This window comes from Culex quinquefasciatus, chromosome 2, assembly GCF_015732765.1.
Source record: "Culex quinquefasciatus strain JHB chromosome 2, VPISU_Cqui_1.0_pri_paternal, whole genome shotgun sequence".
In the NCBI taxonomy this organism is placed as follows: domain Eukaryota; kingdom Metazoa; phylum Arthropoda; class Insecta; order Diptera; family Culicidae; genus Culex; species Culex quinquefasciatus.
Genome location: NC_051862.1, coordinates 115,858,767 through 115,884,275, shown reverse-complemented (window position 1 = coordinate 115,884,275; position 25,509 = coordinate 115,858,767). Strand labels below are relative to the sequence as shown.

The 25,509-nt window shown below is 37.4% G+C and overlaps 2 protein-coding genes across 3 annotated transcripts in view; one reads left to right on the top strand and one right to left on the bottom strand.

Moving 5' to 3' along the window:
• The window catches only part of LOC6041421 (zinc finger protein 608), a 56,822-nt gene extending 39,459 nt beyond the window's left edge, over positions 1–17,363 (bottom strand). For both annotated transcript variants that reach the window (XM_038257007.1, XM_038257008.1), the window contains exons 1-2: positions 17,172–17,363; positions 16,475–16,810 (exon numbers count right to left, since the gene is read on the bottom strand). The gene's annotated coding sequence lies outside the window, so the exon portion shown is untranslated. The remainder of the gene's footprint in view (positions 1–16,474; positions 16,811–17,171) is intronic.
• LOC119766287 overlaps positions 1–19,913 on the top strand; it is a 33,993-nt gene extending 14,080 nt beyond the window's left edge. Inside the window, exons 2-3 of the mRNA XM_038250737.1 lie at positions 19,219–19,452; positions 19,512–19,913. Coding sequence (XP_038106665.1) covers positions 19,219–19,452; positions 19,512–19,579 — 302 coding nt within the window. The 3' untranslated portion in view covers positions 19,580–19,913. The remainder of the gene's footprint in view (positions 1–19,218; positions 19,453–19,511) is intronic.
• The last annotated feature ends 5,596 nt before the right edge of the window (positions 19,914–25,509 follow it).

Sequence of the window (25,509 nt, the reverse complement as noted above, 5' to 3'; positions counted from 1 at the left end):
ATAGCAAATTATCTGAATTTAAAAATAAAAAAATATTTTTTGAAATGGTCACCCTTGGTAACTATTATTAAACATCGAAAAACTGCAAACATTTTGTTAAAATCAAACTTTTGGTGGCTTGCTCTTGAAAATGGAGCTCATTATCAAAAAATCTTTAGAGTACTTTTCGATTGCAAATTCAATTTCACATTTAAAAAATTTGGTCAGTTTTTTCTTGGTATAAAATTTCGATTTTTTTTTCAAAAAATCATAACTCGGCGGCAGATTTTTAGACTAAACTTCTCTATAGCTCAAAAGTTGTTGCTCTCAAAAAATCAAAAAAATACGTAATTTAAAAAATCGGCATTTTTCCGTTCACCTATTTTTTCTCAATATTCCTTAACAATACCTATAACTTTGCCGAAGACACAAAATTGATCAGAAACTCACTCAAAACTTACAGCTGTTTAAATATTTACGTACCGTAAACCGGGGTGACCTTGATAGGATTTCAATTTTGTTTTTGGAATGTTTTCCAACGGGTAAGGTTTTTCTCAAGATTATTATTTTTAAAACATGTACTGGGGTAGGCCACATAAAGTCCATGCACTATTTTGGAAAAAAAAAAGTTTTTCAATAGGGCTTAGAAAAAAAGTTACGCTAAAAACTATTATGTTAACTAAGTGTATAAGCTTTTTAACAAAATTTATATAAATTTTAGGTAAAATTGTAATTGTAATTTTAGGTAAAATTGTAAGTCGGAATTTGGGCTGAAATTTGTAAAAACTAGCTTTGTTTATAAAATTATCGATTTATATTGAATATTATTATACTGAATTCGAAGCACGAATCACAAGTTTTCACATTTTACATTAAATTTGTTTAAGGTGAAGCCGTTGATCATTTTCGAAGAAATGTTATCATCACTATAAAATATTCTGTATTAAATTCAATTTGACGAATTTCAGCATCAAAAGGAATCAACATGTGCCGGTTGTTGCCTTCTTGAAGCCACTGAAAGTATTTTTGATCGAAATCAAATGTGCTTCAAAATTTATATAATTTTGTGGCACAGTCATTGACGTCCTAGTTGGCAACCATTGATTGATGACGATTTCCATAACATAACAGAAATGGGATAATCGTTACCAAAAGGAATCAGCATGTGTAGGGCACTATTCTAAAAAACTTGTTGAAGAAATTTTGTCAAAATATTGAAAGCGACGCAAAATTTATATCTTTGAACGAAAAATCATGTCAATGATGGAAGTCTTCACGTTCACGTTCACTGAAATTGCCTATGAATTTGGAGATTTTTCTTAAATGTGTTTCAAAAACACACATTATTTATTATTTACAAACTTATTTAACCTTCTTCTACTGGAAAATTGTCCAAAGAATTCGAAAATGCATCCCGTTTTCCGATTCAAAATCATGTTCATATAGAAAATAATGACACTTTGAGAAGTTTAAAATAATGACTTTCATCAACATTTTCTTAACTATAGTTTACTAACTTTTTAAGCTTCTCAAAGTGTTATGAAAAGTTTTTTTTGAGGTACTTTGAACACTTCTCTATCACGGTCAGTATTCTAAACAATTCCGTTACGTATTTTAATTGTACTCTTCATTTTGCGAAAAAAACCTATCAAAGTCACCCCGTTTTACGGTACAATTTTTGTATGGAAAGCTGCCAAAACTGTATGAAGACTTGTATGGGTGAACCAATGACACAAAATAGCTTCTTTGGTCATAGGGAAGGCCACAACAAAGTTTTAGGCAAAATCAAAAAATACAAATAAAATCCATTTCCGGTTTGGTAGAGAATTGCTCTCGTGTTAAATATTTTTAGAAAGGTATTCAAATGGAAAAGCTCCTGCAACTTGTCAAAATCTTCAACATGTTAAATAGGTTCCAAACAAACGAGTAATGCATTGTTAACCTTTTCTTTAGCAATAAAAAAAGTCATAGCACTTTTAAACATAAAATTTGCTCCAATTTGCTTCCAGACCAGGCCATATACCTAAAGGAAAAATGATTTTTCTATGCTGATCGTTCTAAACAGCCTTCACGGTTACTGTTTTTGAGAGTTTTAACAATTAATTACACTGAATTTTACGTATTCTATTAACCATTTATACTAAAACAGTAAACTTTTTGAAAATATCCCAATTATTAATTTTTTTTGAGTTTTTGGAGCCTGCTATGATTTAAGACAAAAAAAGTAACAAATGATGGTAACTGACTCTAACAGATGCCCTGATATGACTTTTATAACAGTATAGATCCGTTGGGCACCGTTTAGAGCAGGAGTGCTCAAAGTTTTTGAAGGCCGTGCCAAATTTGAAGCTCAAATCTGGAGTTTTTTTTTGAAAAGGTCCAATAAACCAAATTTTCAGTTTTTGCTTTTTGGGTGTTTTTTAATACCCCTGACTCAAGGCGGTTTCAAAAACACCCAAAAAGCAAAAACTGGAAATTTGGTTTATTGGACCTTTTAAAAAAAACTCCAGAAATGAGCTTGCGGGCCAAATTTACATAAAAGGCCATTAAAAAAAATAGGTTGAAGTTGTCTGAAATTTCCGTTATTTTTAAAACACTTTCATTAATAAAAAATAACAATATAAAAAACAAAATGTCACTTTTTTATCAGAAATGTTGATTTTATTCTCGACGAAAAAAAAAAAAACACTTTGGCGAATAACACGTATTCATCGAAAACAAACCAAAATTCAACCATCCGACCATGATCAAAATGATTCTGAATGCAGAGGAATGCATTTTTAATGGATTTCAGTAGCAAGTTGCACGTAAATTTCCATACAAATTCCCCCTTTTTCTCGAGCTTGGGAGTTTAGGTGTTAATAATGAAATAAATACTTATTATGCAATTAGCACAGATTTCTACCAAAGTCTAATTCGAACCTGTTATAAATATTTCTAAAAATGTTTGATGAAAGTTTGGACAATATTAACTAGTTTACTGAAATTGAAACGTGTGAAATTGTTTTAATTATTACGATTATTGGACAAAATATTTGTGTCGTAAAATGGGGATTAAAATATCAATCTTATTTTTATAAACAAAAAAAGGTCAGCATAAAAATGTAATAATTCTAATTTTGAAAAAGTATAAAATTGCTTTTCAAGTGTCAAACGGGCCATTTTACATGATCATTCAAAATAAGTCCGCGGGCCACAAAAAATCACATCGCGGGCCACGTTTGGCCCGCGGGCCATACTTTGGTCACCCCTGGTTTAGAGCCATCGACATAGGTTTTAAGTTATTAATTTATTTTGACCGGATCACTCAAGATGATAACCCAAATGGCATGTTTCTTTAAAATGACTAATTTTATCAAAATTTATATTTTTTTTTCGATTGGATGTATTTAAGAGGAACTTCTAACGATGCTTTTGGCACAGCGTTGGGTATTTTAAACTGTTCCGTTTTAAAGAAATAAGGTATGAAATAAAGGTAAATTTTGTACCAAAAATGCATCCATTATTATAGCCCGCCAATACCCAGTTTTGGTGAACTGCAAAACACTGTCATGAAAACATACTAAACTAACACCATGATACATAAAAAATCAGTTTATTAAATACATTTTAGAATGGAATCAATTTTCTGTGAAAATATGCACATGTCGCATTTTCTATGGGCCATACTGTACGACTACAACCTTAAGTGTTAATTTAACATTTATCAGATTTATGGAGGGGCCTCGCGGCGCGGTGGATAGCGGCTTCGGTTGCCGATCTCTAAGTTTCTATCGCAGCGATTCTCAACCTTCTTCTAGGCTGGTACCCCCTACCATGTAAATCAAGTAGGCCTGGTACCCTCGTTGAGAATCGCTGTTCTAACGGATGGGCAAGCAAAACGTCGGTCTATTTGCGTAAAAATGATTTTGGGTGACTCACTACACATAACCTTCGGACGCCTAGAAATGAGCTTAAACTTTGAAAAGTATTTGTAACGGCCAAAATAAAAAAAAAACTATTTTTTATGATTAGATTATCCCAAGTCTCATACATACCCTGGGATAATAAAGCGAGTTGTGGCGCTATAACCACGGCGAATAGTGTCCAGGGCATTTGTGGAAATACATTGTCCCATCCCCGAGGGTCTCGGAGCACCAAAACTTCTTGCTTCCAACGATTAATTGCTCTTAAAAACAGGAACGTGAGCGGGGGATCCCCACGTTTCTTCCTCCCCTGTAGATTCAGAACTGTATTGCTGTTTGAACATTCGTGCTCAAATTCAATCCACTTCAACGAATCATCTTTGCGGTAAACTTTACGCAGTTGGCCTGGCCGTTTTAACGTTTTGTGATGTTTTAAGGCAATTTATTGCATTGGGGCACTGCAAATGTTAATAATGACAAGAGGATGCTAGGCGTTAATCAACCTAAGGCATTTTACAGGATGCCCTCGAAAGACTGGCTGCGCTAGGGTTAGATTAGATTAGATTAGAGATTAGTCTCATACATACCCTGGGATAATCGAGGTTTCGGATAATCGAGTCTCGACAGTAGGGGCAGGGGGGCAGAATGGCCCGCCTAAGGGCATCTGCAGCGCTTTATGAAAACCGAGATCAAATTTGTCACCTAGAAAAAAAACTCCGTTAATCCCACCGCTAGGGTAGCAAATTTGTCACCGAAACAAGCCCACCGCGGGAGGTAAATATGTTTTTTTTTTCGTTTTTTGCTCTCGTTTGGCTTTAAAATCAATAATTGTGCGCTAATTAATGCCTAGAAATGCTAAAAGTTTATAAAACTTTTGAATCCTATTGAAAACTTGAAAGAATTTAATTTTGCGAAAATGTCGAATGTTCAACAGTTTGCTACCCGATTTGATTCCCACCAAATTTGCTCCCAAGTTCGCCCCGAGTCTCCCACCGCGCGTAGCAAAGCAGGTACCAAATTTGAACTCAAGCTCATCTGTAGGAGAAAAATATTTGTCGGTATCTGTCGGGTACTCATTTTCAAGTACCGGCAAGCTGGGAGCAAAGTTTTGAATGCATGTTTTGGAGATTTTTGGATGTCCTTTCTGGTTGGTGAGAGCAAACATAAACAAAAATAAAAAAAAAAAAACAAAAAGTACCAAAATTTAAAAATTGAAAAAAAAATCTAAAATTCTAAAATTTAAAACTACACAGCTAAAAAAGTAGTAATTCAGCTGCATGTAAAAGGCGTGGGTGTAAAATAAATATTGCATTATTATATGCAATTTTATGTGATTTTACATCCTGAAATATGTAGCCCATCAGTATGGGAAACCTACTTGACCGAAATTTCAAGCTCATATATGCGTTAATCAATACAGCTTTTCATCGGTCTGATGACCGAGTGAGTTAAGGCGCCAATCCTTACTGTTGGTGCTTGGTTTGAATCCAGTCGGTTGCAACTTTTGTTGTGTTTGCAAAAATTGTACATGCAGTGTGTAATATTAAGTGTTTATTTTAACGAAGGTGATGTGCATGCTTTTGCATGCGATTTTACCATCGGATTTTTTGCTGTGTATGTTTATCCAATTAATAGATTTTTATATGGTTTAATTTTTTGAATTAAAATTTTTGTATTTTTCGTTCTATTTTTTTGTTTTATTTATTTATTGATTTTTAGCCTTCCTTTAATTAGGCCCTGTAAACAAATGGAAACATTGAGTATGTTCCTCTCACACCTCCATCGGAATAAGCGGGATACACCAAAGCGTCGCCATAGTGCTAACTTGTCGTACGTGCATTTTGGGCCAAATTGAGTTAAGAACGCCATATTGTGCAGCTCACAATGCCTCACCTTTTGACAGTCACAGATCCCCAAAATTCGATTTCAATCCTGAGATATTCAACAAAAACCGAAAAAGCTCCGTGCATTTTTGTCACTTTATGAAAGTAGTTTCAATCTTGTCGTGCTATCTTGTCACTCCATGAAAATTGATGTAAGTGCGACAAAAGGCCAAAGGGATTTCAGGCCAGTCAGGATGCGTTTGTCGCACGTACAAGCTAGACTACCGTAAACATTTGTAATTATAACTCGAGACTCCAGCAACCAACTTCAACCAAACTTTGGGACAATGCACAGAATGGTCAGCCAAACAAAACGTGTTTGTTATTGTTTACATTGCGTGCTCTCGTTTTTGTATATTCAAGGTCAAACATTAAAACGCGTTTTTCTCGGAACGTCGAAATGGCGAGTGCGACAAGTTTTTGTCTCCCCCCTTCAAAGTTGACCCGAAAAATCATGGGGAAAAATAATATTTTTTTCAAAAAACTTCAAAATTTGAATGGAAATTGAAGTGCAATCAGCCGAAATCAATTTAACAGCCATTCCACGTCAAACAGGAAGTCTCCATATCAAAAGTGCTCCGATTTGGCTCAAATTTCGAGTGGGGGTTCTTTGGCCCAAATAATTAGACCCGTATTTTTTTGTTTGGCGATTAGGGTGGTCCTATCCGAAATAGGGTGGTCCATAAAATTGTCCATAAAAAAACTAGCTGAATATTTGAAAAGGTCCTATGAAAATTTCATTTGCCGATTTAAAGGCCTCGGGACCAAAGAGCCTATGTCTGAAAATATTGTTTTCTGATTCCTTGTAATATTTTACACAACATATCAAAAAATTGCGAATATCCATTAACACGTTTCGGAGATATGCAGCCGTCCCCTAACATGACATTTTTCGTGAGTTGCGCATATCCACCGACAGATGGCCAGTGGGCCTCGTCGAAGTCCGCCCATTAAATACGCAACTCAAAATTTGCATGGGAATCTTTTTTTTCGTGACGGCTTTCGCGGCATGCTCCCTTCAACTGTTCGAGACTAATATTTTAACGTGGCGTATCTCTAATCAAGTTTTTCAAGAAAATGATTCCAGAATGCTTATTTCGTCGTTTTAAACCGAAACAAGGCAAAAACTATATTAATTTTAACTATTCGCCATTTTCAAATGTTTGGCTAGATAATATCGAAAGCCGCCATCTTAGGCCAACTGGGCCCACAAAAAAGGGTACGCTCAGTTTGTATGGGAGCTGTCAACATGCTCCCGGGCTGGAGATATGATTTTTTAAACATAAAAACTGGGGTTTTCGACGCGCCGCGCGGTCCCGAATCGGCAAATGATTTTTGCCTTCCTCACGTTACTGAGGAAAGGCTATAAAATCACTCGAAAAATGAACTTCTGAATTAGACCTCCTAGACCCACCTTCATGTATACCTATCGACTCAGAATCAAATTCTGAGCAAATGTTGGGATGTTGATCAAACAATTGTCACTCGATTATCTCGAAATTGGCTTAACCGATTTTGTCCGTTTCGGCGTCATTCGATCCGTCTTGAGATCCCATAAGTCGCTATTAAAAATTATGCAGTTTAGTTAAGTACTTCAAAAGTTATGCTAAAAAAACGATTTTAGCAAAAGTCCGGAAGATTGTAAAAAGGGTGGTTTTTGTAAGAAAACCCGTCATGCTATACATTTTCAGAAAGGTTTTTAAAAGACCTTTCCAACGCGTCCAAAACATTGAAAATCTGACAACCCTATCGAAAGTTATAAGCACTTCAGAGATATTTATGTACTTTTTGGAGGCCGGATCTCAGATATGTTGATGAAAACGTTGTCCGGATCTCTTATGCGACCTATCGTAGGATGGGTATTCAAAAGACCTTTCTAACGCGTCCAAAACATTGAAGATCTGACAACCCTATCAAAAGTAATAAGCACTTATGTGTTATTTACGCACTTTTTGCATTTTGGATAGCACCCTTTAAATTTGAGGAAGGCGCCAATCACCTAAGGGTGGATTAAGTAACGTTTTTTTTCACTAAAACTGCGATAACTTGAAAATTTCAGCGATGACCTATACATGTCTGGGTACCAAAATTTTTGTAATTGAAAGACGCATCTTTTGGTACCCATACTGCCATACATGTATAGGTCATCGCTGAAATTTTCAAGTTATCGCAGTTTTAGTGAAAAAGTTGATTTTTACCCGTCATTTTGCCGTTTTTGCGCGCGGGGCGTCGAAAACCCAGTTTTTATGTTTAAAAAATCATATCTCCGAAACGTGTTAATGGATATTCGCAATTTGTTTAAATGTTATGTGAAATATTACAAGGAATCAGGAAAAAATATTTTCAGACATGGTCCCGAGACCTTGAAATCGGCAAATGAAATTTTCATAGGGCCTGTGAAAAATGTGTTTTTTTTTGCGAAAATCGACGAAAAACGCAATTTTATTGACCACCTTATTTCGGATAGGACCACCCTAATCGCCAAACAAAAAAATACGGGTCTAATTATTTGGGCCAAAGAACCCCCACTCCAAATTTGAGCCAAATCGGAGCACTTTTGATTTGGAGACTTCCTGTTTGACGTGGAATGGCTGTTAAAATGCATTTCCCTGCGTTCGGAATCATTTTTAGCATGTTTGGGTTAATTTTATTTTTTTTAGAATTTTTGAAAGTTTTTTTTCGTTGAAATTTTTGTTTTCATTAAATCTAACATTTTTTGAAGAATAATGATTGCAAATGTTGAGAGTAACGCTTGTTATTTCAATTTTTATATTTTTTTTTATTACCCCAAACCCCATTATAGGCTACTTTTGAAAATTTTCATTTCATTTCCAGGCCTGAAAGGGTTAAGGAAAAGTATATTTGAAAGGAAAAAAAAAGTTTGTTACAGCAGTATCCATTGGTAAAAAAGAGTGGAAAACAATACCGTCTACAATCACAAATTACTTCCCTTTCGAACATTGTCACGCCCCTTTCTTTCAGCCGTCTCGAGTCTGACCGCGGTGGTTAAAGGTATACGATCCGTTTCCACAGGCTACCAGCTAGGTCATCATGAAAACAAAGCCAACGTGGAGGTAAGAAAACAGGACACTTGCAAGGAACCAGAGCTATACTGCTCTGATCAAGATAATTAGGATGATCTAACAGAACTACGGAAGTAGTTGCGCTCCTTCCAGGATGTTCCTTACCTGGACGTCAACCGAATGCTCTTAGGTATCAATCCTTGGCCTGCAGATTTTTTTTTTGCTAAAATTATTTTTATTTTTTATTTTATCCGTGCTTGATTCGATTTTTCCTAGCTTGATTCGATTTTTCAGTGCATAATTCCATTTGATGCGGTAGCAAACAGGTTGAATACCGGGCAGCAAAGTAAAATCCCGAATAACTGAGAGCAAATTTGCTACCGCGGAGGGGTTGACGTCGGGTGCAAATTTGATTTGCCTCGATGTTTATCACCAGCGCTGGAGATGCACTTAAATTAAAACAAAACACAAAAATATGAATTCAGCGTAAAAGGATTATGCTTTGGGATGTTCCCTTCATACCTACTTGATTATATACTTGATTGATGAAAAAAATAACTCAAAGATATTTTTGAAGCACTTTAAAAAATGTGTTTTTTTACTTAATCCACCTTTAGGAGGTTGGTGCCTTCCTTACATTCATAAAGTCAGTAAAAAATAGCAACATTCTCCCATAACATGTTTAACAAATCAATTTTATTACTCATTTGTTTTGATAGGGTTCGCAGACCTCCAATATTTCTGGCTCATTGGCAAGGTCTGATTAAAAACCTATCCAGCGATAGTGCGCATGGAAGATTCAGGCAACATTTCTATCACAATATCTGAAATCCGGCCTCTAAAAAGTGTATAAATAACACTTAAGTGCTAATAACTTTTGATAGGGCTTTCAAATGAGCCCAATGAGGCATTTCAATTATCTAACAAACGACGGGTCGCATTCGGGACCCGGATATCAATTTCATCGAAATATCTGTGATCCGGCGGTATACGAAAGGATAAAGCGCATGGTTCGGTAGTAAAATGGCACTGTGAACGGACAGAAAGGATAAATCCCGAAATTACAGAGAGTACTTTACTCGTGGGTCCATTTTCCAAAAAAAAAATCCCCCGTCAAAAAAAAGTGTCGATACCGAGACTAGAACCCGAGACCTTCGGCATATTGCGCCTTTGCCGTATCGGCTACCACGGTTCGATGATTAAATGGCGGTCATTTGTTCATACAGCAATTCCCCACGAAAACAGCATGATTCGAAAAAAAAGTTCTCCGATCGGGCTCAAAATTTTTCTGGGGGTTCCTTGGCCGAAATAATTAGACCCGTATTTTTATGTTTTCTCATTAGGGTGACCTACGCCGTGTTAGGGTGGTCCGAAAAATGGCAATTTTCGTCATTTTTCGCAAAAACCACTTTTTTCAAAAAATCTCATCTCCGCGCCATTTCATCCGATTTAAGCTGTCCTAGACGCAAAAGAAAGGTGATTAGTTTGGCTATTTGGGAAAAATAGTAAGAAGTTTCAAAAATCTAGCTTAACATTTGAAAAGGTCGTATGAAAACTTAAAATGCTGTTTTGAAAGTCTCGGGACCAAAGGGACTATGTCTGAACATATTTTTATCGGATTCCTCGGAAAATTTCACATAACATATCAAAAAATAGTGAAGTTATGTTTTCAATACTCTGAGATACGATTTTTTGAAAATAAAAACTGGGTTTTTCAACGCGCCACGCGCAAAAATGGAAAAATGACGAAAACGGGAAAAAATCTACTTTTTTTACTGAAACTGCGAACACATGAAAATTTCAGCGATGGATAGGCCATGTTATGGTACCAAAAGTTGCGTTTTTTTTTTATATATATTATGTGAAATTTTCCGAGGAATCCGATAAAAATATTTTCAGACATAGTCCCTTTGGTCCCGAGACCTTCGAAACAGCAATTTAAGTTTTCATACGACCTTTTCAAATGTTAAGCTAGATTTTTGAAACTTCTTACTATTTTTCCCAAAAAGCCAAACTAATCACCTTTCTTTTGCGTCTAGAACAGCTTAAATCGGATGAAATGGCGCGGAGATGAGATTTTCGCAATTCGCAATTCGCAATTTTCAGTGTAAGAACGGGCCTTGACCGATCTTATGCACTAGATTCCCGACGAACACGCACTGCCCTTACACCTACATCTCACCCTTGCTCTGAGTCAGTACGAGCAGCACGCTAGAACACGCTTTGAGTGTTCGTGCCAGGCATGCACACCTTCTTTTCCGGTTACGCATTTTAACTCGGCCGGGGGTGGTACATTAATTAGGGTTTGATGTAAGTATAAGCGCCTAACCATTTATAGTGTGCCTATCAACTTTCATTAAAGCAAAAACTGTTTTATTTTTAGTTTGCATTCAAAAACTTATTGTTATTTACTGTGTATTGTTTTCTACTGAAATCTTCCCTATTGTTGAGTCTGTTTATCTGTTGCTATTTCTTTTGTCGCGGTGTTTTGTTACAATTTTTGGTCCTAAGCATGTTATAAAAGTTTACCAAAAATACAATTCCATAAATTGAGTAAGGGCTCAAACCTCACTTGTTTGAAAAAAAGGGTGAAGATTGAAAACAATAGACAGTAAAAGAGAATTTATTTAAAAAAAATCAAGTATTAATAGTAAGAGAATGATGAGCGTATTTTGAAGAATAAAAATGAGAAGCTAGATGTATTAGATGTAAAATCAGGCAATAGTTAATAAATAGAGATACAAAACAAGGTTAGATTAAAGTAATGATAATTTATAGGACAGATAAAGAATTATTCAAATAAATAAAATCAAAAAAAGATTAGGCGAATGATAAATAGACTTGATATTACTAGTACATTAAGGAAAAGTATATTTTTAAGGAAAAAAACAAAACAAAGTTTGTTACAGCAGCATTAATTGATAGAAAAGCTTTGAGAGATAAGAGAATCAAAAGTTACAAAAATTAAAATCAAATGTTGCATATTAAATAGAAGAATCAGTGAAGAATTGGGAATCAGAACAGCAAAATTAAAATAGGAGATAGGTGGTAGCTGAGAATGAAGAGAAGAGAAACCCCGTTGTGCGATGTTTCAGGTACATCCACAGCAGTTGACTCAACATACTGCGAATCAAAACAATACCGTCTACAATCACAAATTACTTCCCTTTCCCACATTGTCGCGCCCCTTTCTTTTAGCCGTCTCGACTCTGACCCGCGGTGGTCAAAGGTTTACGATCCGTTTCCACAGGCCACCAGCTAGGTCATCATGAAAACCAAGCCAACGTGGAGGTAAGAATATAGGACACTCGCAAGGAACCAGAGCTATACTGTTCTGATCAAGATAATTCGGATGATCTAACAGAACTACGGATGTAGTTAGTTACGCTCCTTCCAGGATGTTCCTTACGTGGACGTCAACCGAAGAGCACGCAACAAGGTCAGTGCCATTGCATGCTCTTAGGTATCAATCCTCGGCCTGCAAAATGGCGCGGAGATGAGATTTTTTGAAAAAAGTGGTTTTTGCGAAAATCAGCGAAAATTGCCATTTTTCGGACCACCCTAACACGGCGTAGGTCACCCTAATGGGAAAACATAAAAATACGGGTCTAATTATTTCGGCCAAGGAACCCTTAGAAAAATTTTGAGCCCGATCGGAGAACTTTTTTTTCGAATCATGCTGTTTTTTCGAATCATGCTGTTTTCGTGAGGAATTGCTGTATATAAGTTACGAAAATTGCTTTTCGCATAATGGAGCACTTCCATTCGAGCAGTTTTTGCTTTTTTCTACAATGTATTCCTTATGGGAGAACTGTCATTTCTACCACTCGAATCCGGTGCTCCATTGATCGACGCCACCAACATCACCCAGTCACGAAATATTCTAGCAGAACTGGTTCTGCCAGAATCCTGCTAGAACGGTGGAACATTTCTGCTAAAATGCTGTAAGAACACCCAGCTCTGTGAGAACTCTGTAAGAATCCTGCTAGAACGTTGTTACTGGGCATCAGCACAGCCGAAAACAGTTATCCAAACTGCGAACAAAGCTAAACTTCGTTTACCTCGTCGCGATTAAAACAAGTATACAAGTACAAGTATAGCTCGATTAATGCTCAACAAGCAAAACCTCAGTACATCGTGTTTGAGGCTCAGGAGGGCTTTTCGATTACAATAAATTCAGAACGTTTTGGACAGTCAAACCTAACGCTTTGGGGTAATCAATTAAGAGAAAACCACCCCTTCAATCATAGAAATTCTATGAACAGGGTCGTTGGCGAAAATCTCGGTTGTTAGACCGAAAGTGCAAGTTAATGCGAAAAACACAGCAGTTGTTCATTAGCAGAAATTCGTCACCAACGGATCTGGAGATCAGGAGTGTAGCAGCCAAGAAATCGCCTGGTGAAGCAGCCACCGACCGAAGAAGATGAACCAACATTATCCGCTGGATATTTCGACAAGAGGCGTGATACCGTCGAGTGCACATCGCGAAAAACTCGGATCTGAGTTCAGGAGCGCAGCACTTCTTGGACTTCAACACCTGCGACGAGGAGGACATTCATAGGAACAGCGTTATCCGGATTTTCAACAAGCGACAAAATTTAAAGTGAAAAAAATCTAAATTTAAAATTCAAAAATACTCTTCAAAATTTGATAAATTAAGTGCGTGTGTGTGAGTGAAAACAAGATCAGCAATTCGAAAATCATTTAAATAATTCAGCTCTACCAAATTAAATAAATTGGACAAAAGAAAAATAAACAAGATTTGAAATTTATTTTTAGAAGGTGTGTGAGTGAAAAAAAAACAAAGAAAACCATTTCAAAATTATGTAGCAAAAAAATTTCAGTGAAAGAATAGTTTGTTTGTAATAGCTAATTACAAGCCTCAATTTGTAATTCAGAGTAACACAAATGTAATAAACGAAGATGTGATCAAGGATTACGTAATCTTTGATTACAAATATTTGTAACACTGAATTACAAGACAGCAACAACTATAATGTTTCAAACATCACCAAAGAAGCTTGATGGAAAATTTCTGTGCAGTCGATACGGATCGGAACGATCCTTCCTTGGTGAGGGAGCAGTTACGGAAATTGCTTTCCGCATAATTGATCGACGCCACCAACATCATCAGCACAGCCGACAACAGTTAACCAAACTGTGAACGCTAAACTTCGTTTACCTCGCCGCGATTAAAACAAGTAGCTCGATTAATACTCAATAAGCAAAACCTCAGTATCTCGTGTGTGATGCCCTGGGGACCATCCATAAACCACGTGGACACTTTTTTGGCATTCTCAACCCCCCCCCCCCCCTTCGTGGACAATTGTCCATACAAAAAAAATCTTTTTTGTATGGAGCGTGGACAATCGCCATACCCCCCCCCCCCTTAAGTGTCCACGTGGTTTATGGATGGTCCCCTGGAGGACTTTTCGATTACAATAAATTCAGAACGTTTTGGACAGTCAAACCTAACGCTTTGCCGTAATCAATTAAGAGAAAACCGCCCCTTCAATCATGGAAGTTCAATAACTTTTGCAATTCGCAATTTTCAGTGTAAGAACGGGCCTTGACCGATCTTATGCACTAGGTTCCCGACGAACACGCACTGCCCTTACACCTACATCTCACCCTTGCTCTGAGTCAGTACGAGCAGCACGCTAGAACACGCTTTGAGTGTTCGTGCCAGGCATGCACACCTTCTTTTCCGGTTACGCATTTTAACTCGGCCGGGGTGGTACATTAAGTAGGGTTTGATGTAAGTATAAGCGCCTAACCATTTATAGTGTGCCTATCAACTTTCATTAAAGCAAAAACTGTTTTATTTTTAGTTTGAATTCAAAACTTATTGTTATTTACTGTGTTTTGTTTTCTCCTGAAATCTTCCCTATTGTTGAGTCTGTTTATCTGTTGCTATTTCTTTTGTCGCGGTGTTTTGTTACAATGTTTGGTCCTAAGCATGTTATAAAAGTTTACCAAAAATACAATAGTAATATTTGTGTTAATCCTTTAACCATTCCATAAATTGAGTAAGGGCTCAAACCTCACTTGTTTGAAAAAAGGGTGAAGATTGAAAACAATTGACAGTAAAAGAGAATTTATTTTATAAAAATCAAGTATCAACAGTAAGAGAATGATGAGCGTATTTTGAAGAATAAAAATGAGAAGCTAGATGTATTAGATGTAAAATTAGACAATAGTTAATAAATAGAGATACAAAACAAGCTTAGATTATAGTTATGATAATTTATAGATAAAGAATTATTCAAATAAATAAATTCGCAATAAAATCAAAAAAGATTAGGCGAATGATTAATAGATTTGATATTACTAGTACATTAAGGAAAAGTATATTTTTAAGGAAAAAAAAAACAAAACAAAGTTTGTTACAGCAGTATCAATTGATAGAAAAGAGTGGAAAAGCTTTGAGAGATAAGATAATCAAAAGTTAGTAAAATTAAAATCAAATGTTGGATATTAAATAGAAGAATCAGTGAAGAATTGGGAATCAGAAGAGCAAAATAAAAATAGGAGATAGGTGGTAGCTGAGAATGAAGAGAAGAGAAACCCCGTTGTGCGATGTTTCAGGTACATTCACAGCAGTTGACTCAACATACTGCGAATCAAAACAATACCGTCTACAATCACAAATTACTTCCCTTTCCCACATTGTCGCGCCCCTTTCTTTTAGCCCTCTCGACTATGACCCGCGGTTGTCAAAGGTTTACGATCCGTTTCCACAGGCCACCAGCTAGGTCATCATGAAAACCAAGCCAACGTGGAGGTAAGAAAATAGGACACTCGCAAAGAACCAGAGCTATACTGTTCTGATCAAGATAATTCGGATGATCTAACAGAACTACGGATGTAGTTAGTTACGCTCCTTCCAGGATGTTCCTTACGTGGACGTCAACCGAAGAGCACGCAACAAGGTCAGTGCCATTGCATGCTCTTAGGTATCAATCCTTGGCCTGCAATCATGGAAGTTCAATAACTTATATATAAACTCACGACACTTACAACAACTGCACACACAAAAACACGACACATAATAACTGATCAGGAGCATTTGGTACGGTATGTCCACGCATCCTTCCTCCCCTGTAGATTCTGTGAAATGTGTTTCGTTCTCAAAATCCTCTCTGCGGTAAACACAACGCAGTAAGGCTGGCCGCTTTAATTTTCGCAATACATTTTCGGGTGTTCTCGGATGTACTGCAATTATTAATATTGACAAGAAAAGTGCTTGGGCGTAATCTAATCACAAGACTTTCCAGCATGCTTTTATCGGACCAGCTGCGTTTGTGTTAGATTAGATTAGATTAGACAAAGGTTTAAAAACAGGAAAATTGATGTTTTCCAAGTCTCACCCAAACAACCCACCATTTTCTAACGTCGATATCTCAGCAACTAATAGTCCGATTTTCAATGTTAAAATATGAAACATTCGTGAAATTTTCCGATCTTATCGAAAACAATATTTTTTAAAATGTTAAGTCAAGACATTCATTGCAAAAGGGCCAAACATTCAATATCAAGTAAAATTAAAAAATACAAAGAAAATCGAATGACCGAAATCTCAGATCGGAATCTTAATATACAAAAATATCGATCGTTAGTCGCGAAATTAAGATCGAAATATTACGATCAGCAATAATCACCAATGAATGTGTTGGGTACTTACCTATTTGAGACGATTCAAAAAGTATTCCAGGTTTGTGGGAGACATCCAGCAAATAAAACAAAAAAGCTTTTACGGTTTCGCACTGTTCACTAATAGCATCAAAACGAAATCGAGATTTTCATGGTTCATTTCTTCACAATTATTTTCACGGGGTTTAACTCGGTAATTATTTTTCAAGTAAGCGACACTTAGTAGTTTGTTCTTCAAAATGACCTTTGATGCAATGTACTGTTTTCAATATGACTTATTAAGCCGTGTTGTTTTTGGTACACATTAAAAATCTGCTTAATGAACCATGATAACTGCGTACGCTAAGAATCTTCCCATAGGATGCTGCTGCGGGATGACATATTTATAAATTACGTTGTTTATTTCAACAAAAGAGGAATTGCCGATTTCCAAAGAAACACGTCGGACATGCGTTGAAGAGATAGATTATGAAGAAAAATGTACGTAGCTCATGAACGACCCCAGAAAAGAAGAAAGGATCCTCTTGATATTGAAATAATCGATTAGAAAAAGGAAAACTTGTTTATTCATTATTAAACCATTTCTTTTAAACTGCACTAAGACTTTTTAATAAATCAAGCTTTAAACATTTATCAACATTTAATTTGCGACAAACGCTCCCTATGGGAATCCATCCTATATTTTTTCCACTGATGTTAATCGATTTTGTCGACTGTCATGCACGCACCATTTTTTTTTATATTCCATTCATTCACTTTGTTTCTTCCTGTTAAAAGTCATTTATGTGTTTTTATCACTTCGATCACATCCACAATTGAGGATTCTCATCAGTTTTTGCAAGATTTTCAACAAAATTGTCACAAATAGTTCAGTCCCAAATAGTAAAAATTCGCCACACGATTAACCTAACCAACACAAGTTCATACACATTGTGCTCATCATGGCATACTTAGAAGTGGGTAAAAATATACCTTCGAAGTGGGTAGGAGAAGCCCACAGTTTACCTATTCATTTGTCAAAAACGTAAACCCAAGGGAGGAGACACTTTAACTAAAACTATTTTTTAAAGGATATTGTGGATTAGGCCGTCCCAAAAAATGAAAAGTTGCCAAATCTTCGGTGCTCACCCCTAGAATGATGGATTTGGATGGCAGGAACAAGGTTTTCATACAACAAAAAAATCCCAAAAATGGTTTACAACTCGCGCGCGGAGCTTGAATGAAAAAAGTGCATTTTCCGAGTATTTTTCAAAAATGCGCGTAACAATCATACTAAAGTCATTCAAATTTGGTTGCCTTGGGCTTCAAGTGATAGTTTAATGTCCCCTGAACAAATTCTTGTATAGACAGGGCCAAAAAGCCAAAAATTTTACAGCCAAAACTAATGCATTCAGCTTATAGGAAATTTTACGGAGATCATTTTGCTTTTTTAACATTCAATTTATGTCCACGCAAAGCCGAGATATTTGCATTTTAGTGAACAAAAGGTGACGAATTTTCAAATTTCTTGGTATATAAGCGTTTTTAGCATAAAACATTGGCTACTATGATTACAAACGAGAAGGCATATATTTTAGATATATTTATTTTGTTCGCTCAAAAACGATATTTGTTAATAAAATTTCATGAAAAAACATGCGATTTTCTCACAATGTGACGTAAACGACACATAATCATAAATCAAAATTAATTTTATTTAAGTTCATATCTCCAAGCTGTGAACGTGAATTTTTTATGTATGTACATTCGAATGAAACAAATTCATTTATAGAAAACTTATTTTTTCAAAAAAAAGTTGCCCATTACAGCTTTATTTGTTCATATCGAGAAGAGCACATAGCAGTACTTTTAAATATGTCGTTTACGTCACATTGTGAGAAAATCTCATGTTTTTTCATGAAATTTTATTAACAAATATCGTTTTTGAGCGAACAAAATAAATATGTCCAAAATATATGCCTTCTCGTTTGTAATCATAGTAGCCAATGTTTTATGCTAAAAACGCTTATATACCAAGAATTTTGAAAATTCGTCACTTTTTGTTCACTAAAATGCAAATATCTCGGCTTTGCGTGGACATAAATTGAATGTTAAAAAAAGCAAAATAATCTCCGTAAAATTTTCTATAAGCTGAATGCATTAGTTTTGGCTGCAAAATTTTTTTGGCTGGTTTTGGAAGTGATTTTTGAAATTTTTTGTCTAAAAAATACATTTTTTTCTCCCTAAAACGCCCTGCCATGCCCAAACACAAGCTTTTATGGACTATGTCTATACAGGAATTTGTTCAGGGGACAATAAACTATCACTTGAAGCCCAAGGCGACCAAATTTGAATGACTTTAGTATGATTGTTACGCGCATTTCTGAAAAATACTCGGAAAATGCACTTTTTTCATTCAAGCTCCGCGCGCGAGTTGTAAACCATTTTTGGGATTTTTTGTTGTTTGAAAACATTGTTCCTGACATCCTAATCTATCATTCTAGGGGTGAGCAATGAAGATTTGAAAACTTTTTTTTTTGGACGGCCTATTGTGGATGCACACAAAAAATATTACCGTAATGACAAAAGTAACTTATTTTTGATTTAAAAAGTTGCTAAAATTAGCTTAAGGGAAAGTTTTTTTCTTGTTTAAAATTAATATGAAAACTTTTACTGGTAAAGTTTTTGAAAATCTCCTTACTAACTGACTTACTAACTTACTATAAGTCTTAACTTTTAATACTACTGTACAATTTCTTTCATTTTGACGTTCTCGTGTAACCGTGTACGACTAAGTTCCAATTGTAAACAAACACTTTGGTGGGTCCGGTGGTGCTGGTGATTCTAGGACGCAAAGCAAAGCCGACGGTGGCAGCAGCCAGGAATCGGACGCGGAAACCTTCGTGAGCCAAACAGCAGCAGCGGAACGCCTTCGAAGGAGGGTGGTGCGGGTGCGGGACGAGGTGAAGTGCTCAAAAAGGGCAAGGCGAGCTTCCTGCAGGAACTGCAGCTGTTCCACGGCCGGAATGGGTAAGAAGAAAGCTTGGATGTTTTGTGGGGCTTGTGATTGATTTTGTTTGTTTTTTTAGGATGGGAGGTAGGAATGTGGATTCGCACCGGTTGTATTCGGTGGTGGTGGCCCGGGATTGGTGATTGAAGGTCAATTCCCGCGAGGACTGTAACGAGATCATCGAGGAGATGGTGCTGCCGAAGAGTTGCGTTAACAACGAGATTGCAATGAAGACGATAAACATACGGTTTTTGGACAAGTACGAGACAGGTGATTTTTACGGTGAGGAGAAGGAGCCGACGAAGAGGAGGACGAGAAGCGAGATAATCGGAGGTAGCCAGAGCGGATGTTGCACTCGGTGCCGGCGGTTTACAACACCTGTGACCCTGTGAGTAATGAGAATGTGTACAGTGGCTTGCCAACTTCACTTACTTCCATCTCTTTTTTCTAACTTGTCGTACGTGCATTTTGGGCCAAATTGAGTTAAGAACGCCATTTTGTGCAGCTCACAATGCCTCACCTTTTGACCTTCACAGATCCCCAAAATTCGATTTCAATCCTGAGATATTCAACAAAAACCGAAAAAACTCCGTGCATTTTTGTCACTTTACATATGAAAGTAGTTTCAATCTTGTCGTGCTATCTTGTCACTCCATGAAAATTGATGTAAGTGCGACAAAAGGCCAAAGGATTTCAGGCCAGGAAAGTCAGGATGCGTTTGTCGCACGTACAAGCTAGACTACCGTAAACATTTGTAATTATAACTCGGGACTCCAGCAACCAACTTCAACCAAACTTCGGGACAATGCACAGAATGGTCAGCCAAACAAAACGTGTTTGTTATTGTTTACATTGCGTGCTCTCGTTGTTGTATATTCAAGGTCAAACATTAAAACGCGTTTTTCTCGGAACGTCAAAATGGCGGGTGCGACAAGATAGCACGACGACGTCGAAATGCTCATCTCGCGACGGCGCAGCTCCAGCCGAATGAACCCTGGACAGCGTGCCGAAAAAATCTGTATCATTCTCGAAGGAGGATGAAGTGCTCGAAATCGAATTCCGTTCCGAGGGCCTCATCAACCCATTCTTCCAGTGGCGTACCCTAAGAATCGGTACAGCTTGGACTCGGATTTTGGCCAGAAGCGCTAAATACAATAATAAAATGTCTTTTTAACATACTGTTTAAAACTTTTAAAAATAAATATAAAATCAAGCCTAGAATCAAGCACATTTTTCTGAAATTAACACTGTAATATTAAATGTTGTTTATTTTTGCTATAAAAGGTTTGATTTCCAATTACAGTAGTTGTTCGGTAACTGGGCGTTGTTTAACTGGGCTGCTTTTTAACTGGGCGCTCGATAACTGGGCCGTAGCCCAGTTAAAAAGCAGACAAACGTCAAAAAACGAAAACAAACCGAAATCACCGAGGGGTTAATGGATGCAAAAATCATGGTCAACAAATAAAAAAACTTTTTTCAAACTTTTATGTAATTTCAAGTCACAATTAAAGAAATATGAAAAGTAATCATTGTAAACAAATTTGAGTAACTTTTATTTTTATATTTCATCAAATAAATATTATGCATCGGTAGTCCCCTCGTTATTTTTCGTTCAGCCCAGTTAGCGAACGGCATTCGATGACTGGGCTACGTTCTCAGCCCAGTTACCGAACAACTACTGTAAAAGTAAAACCGATACAACGATTTTGTTTCATAAATGCATGGTAGTATCAAAAACTTTCCAACTTTTAAATTGAAAAGTTTGAACTTTCTACGAACTTTTAATCCAACGAACGATCTTTTTAAATTCAGAGTATTTTTTCTTTGTGTGTGTAGTTGACAGGAAGATGGATTTTATGGCACGGTTGTTCGAAACCGTTTCGCGTACACACACTAGTGCACCAATTGATTATCAATCTTTTTCGTGTACGCAAAAAAATAAAAAACGAGCCATAGTTTCAGCATTTGCATGGATAAAGTGTTTTAAAATCAGCCCGGGAGCATGTTGACAGCTCCCATACAATTTGAGCGTACCCCGTTTTGTGGGCCCGGCCCAGTGGGCCTAAGATGGCAGCCAGGGCCCCGGCGATGGCCTGATATGGGCTACCGAACAACATTGGCAATATGGCGTCGTTTGTTTATCAACATGTGGTGTTTTGAAGGCGAATTTGAAAAATAACTTTTTTATAAAGGAAATCTTTGATTATTGCGTCCTTTTGAAAACCTTGGAAGAAATACGCTAAGTTTCAAAGTTCTGAACAGAAAAAAATGCATTGAAATTTATAAATAATTTCCGCTTTTGCAGCCTTTTGAAGAAAGATTATGCATCAAACCATCGTGCCTCAAGTTAGTCTTCAATTTTCAAACATTTTCGTTCCTAAATTAATGATTTATTGATGAAAATTTGCATAAAATCAAAATTTGTCGCATATTTGCCAACTTCAAACTTGTGCAACAATTCCCACATTATCCATGCGGGAAACCCATAATGGGGTAATTCATCCGTTCCAGACTGTCAAAATTCCAAAACGTCACGCAAATCTTCGGTTCGCAGCTTTTGTTCCTGTATGACGTTTCGAGGCTAGGCCCTAATGGCAGCCAAACTTTTGAAAATGGTGAATAGCTTAAATAAATATAGTTTTTGCCTTGTTTTTGTATAAAACGACAAAATAAGCATTCTGGAATCATTTTATTTAAAAACTTGTTTAGAGATACGCCACGTTCAAATATAAGTATAGAACAGTTGAAGTGAGCGTGCCGCAAAAGCCGTCACGAAAACAAAGTTTCCTATGCAAATTTTGATTTGCGTATTTGATGGGCGGACTCTGACGAGGCCCACTTGCCATCTGTCGGTGAATACGCGCAACTCACGAAAACTGTCATCTTAGGGTCCGGTTGTTTAAAATACATTTCCGCACCGTCTAAAAGTTTATTAGAATTTTCAGTACCACAAGAGTCATAGACAATTTGTATTTCTATTTATTCTTCTCTATATTACGATTTTTTCAAATTAGACATTCGAAGTAACCGTACCAAAAGTGAATTTGACGTAATCACTATCAAAATCACCCCGGTTTTTAAAATAACAATTTATCAAAACGCTCAATCACAGAGAACAGATGTACAACTTATATAGGAAAGTTGTGTAAAACCCGTTACGATCTATTTGAATTTGATTTGTGAAGCATCCGCTAGAGGCGCCTCTGTTGCCCCCGGTTCGACCAATTTGACAGAAGGTTTTTTAATGTTATCGTTTGTGAACGTCAAGACTAAGGAAGAAGCAAAGAGAAGACTGCAACTGAGTTGAAAAAATGGACCGTAGGTGTGAATTTGCGGGTTGTCGGAACCTAGGTCGGAACGTTTCCGGCCTGTTCCCAAACCGAAGAACTTATTATGGCCGGTGTGTGGCCAACTGCCCAAGTAACCGCGAGACTCTAAAACTTAACATTAAATCCACTCTATATCAAAATATAAAGTAAGCTATTTACAGTCACATAACTCCCTTGTAAAGTGAGTTTAAAGCAAAAAGTGGATATAGAGTTTACGTACATTGGAAAAGCACCTTAAAAATGTCAACAGAAGAAAAAGCTTTTTTCAACGCGCCATCTCACTATGGGCCATCTCCATACAAACAGGCGGCCAAATTATTTTTTTGCTTTTTAAATGTTTTTTTCATACAAATTTGGGTAATTGTATGGTATTGAAATGATATACGTCGATTTTTATGACTTTTCATGTTTTTCAATAGTTGATTGTTTATAATAAATAGTCTTTTCATACATTTGCAAGTGCAACAGAATCGCATATATATTGTATTGCAAGTTTATATTATTAAATTATGGATAAGCTAATACATCCCCACTTTAAGGACACAACCCCTCCCTCCTCTTTCTTTCACCCCCCCCCCCCTCTCCTCCTTCCCACCAACAAAATTTTGTTAAGCGTAATAAATTCATTTTAAGTCAAATATTTATTATTTACTGCTGTGTGTTTCTTTTGTGAGTCCATGCCATATAACTTGAGCCCCCACTAGTGTGGTTCAGGCCCCTTGGAAATGCAAAAATGTCAACTAGACCGCTGCATTGTTGATAAAAACATTGTTCTATGTCCACAGAAGCTCCCCAAAAATTTTCAGCCAATTTGGTTCAGGTTTCGTCACAGCTCTTTAGCATTTAATTTTATATGGGATTTGCATGGGGAATCTTCACTTTTTTCATTTTCTACCAGCATAAAATCTTCTTTCGAACCAAAAATCCTGAAACCTCAGATATATATCAAAAATAATATGGGGAACAACTTTCTAGAACATCCCGGGTTGATCTAAGCCGAACTGACTTAGTTATAAGTGGATTAAGCAAAGGTATCGATGTTGTATTCTCCAAAGGGCCTCTTTCACCAAATTTTCATCTGAAGGCTCACTTTGATCAATGGCAAATCGTTTGACAACTTGTTTGTTGTTTATGTCAGAAGAAAAAACTTGGAATGGCGGTTTCAACTTCTGTGAAACAAATTAATCAGTTTTCTTCCGTCTTTTCAGGTTTAATTTGAAGAAAAGCTTTTGGCCAGCGATGTACATGACTTGGAATCGATATCTAGAGCACGACGGATTCAAAAAAAAAATCAGCAACTTATTCAGGGCTCTATTTTGTGTGGGAGTTGATGCGTTCCGTGGTGGTGCTGAGTGCTGACGTATCGTCAAAAGCTTAACCGATGTCTGCGCTCCGGCGATGTACGTGGCGCCAGAGGAGCTCAGCCCCACTCTGCCGCTTCCACCTATTGGGAGGGGGGAAAGCAGGGGGAGGTCGATTGGTTGATTGGTGACTTTTAGTTACACCTGCAATCTTCGTCACCGGTGCAGCGTTTCTTCCACATGTTGAATGCATTCTTTTGTGCCGAATATTCTTAGAGACGGCCTCTTCTAAACCGGGGGCCTCTTTAAGGCCGGCAGACTGAGGGTTGACGTTCTTAACGGTTATTGCGCGGGCGAGGTCATTATCAGATGTAAGCAGATGCCGCACAGGACTTATACTGACTAAGCTGACCAAGCCGGATGCACGTACACTAATCTAATCACCTGGTCCCGCACTTCCATGTGTAACTAGCGGAAACTGTTCACTCGGACCCCTGGATAGCAAAGATTGACAAGATTTAGGATAGATTTGTGGCTAATCAATCATCAATCATCATCAACCAATATTCCCCAGACCAGCTCTTTTATTCACCGTGTTCGGGAGTAGCACTTCGACACCCTCAGGAATAAAACCCTACCACTGCTTCTCTCTGGTCAAATTTTAACGGTCAGCTCATTCACCATTTGAACAGTACGCGGACTTCAGCACTGATGACTGAAGGAAGGAGCGAGAGGAGACCATCACGACCACTGATAAGGGCAAACATTGCAACGGTGAGGCAATCCAAACCCCTTTTGAAACCTCACTCCCATCCACCCCGGGATTCGAACTGACGACGTTTGGATTCTGAGTCCAACTGCCTACCAGCGACTCCACCGAGGCAGGACCCAGGGAGACGACTCCTACACCTGGACTGATCTATCGACCTAACCTATAGGTTAAACCGGGGCAAACATTTACTTCCCCGTCCGACGGAAAGCGTGATCAGACAAATCTCGTCTCGAAAAATGCACCGGGGTCGACTGGGATTTAATCCAGACCAATAGGGAGACAGGATTTGTCTGGTCACACCACCTCGTTGGATGGGAAATTGAATGTCGATCCTGGCCTAACCTAGCATCTTCGTAGTAAGCTCAGTCCAGATGTAGGAGTCCTTGGGAAACTAAGCGTCGCTGGTTGGCAGTTGGATTCACAATCCAAAGGTCCCTCCTACGGTCATCCGTGCTCAAGTCCGCGTACTATTCCAATGATGAACAAGCTGACCGTCATAACCGTTGAGGACGACAACCCTCAGTCTGCTGGCCTTCATCACTAAGCAGTCCCCCTTTCTAGGCATGCCCGGTTTAGAAGAAGATATAATGTCTGTTGGCCGTCCCTCAAGATTATTCGGCACTAAAGAATGCACTCCACATGTGGACGAGTCGCTGTAACGGCGACGAAGATTGC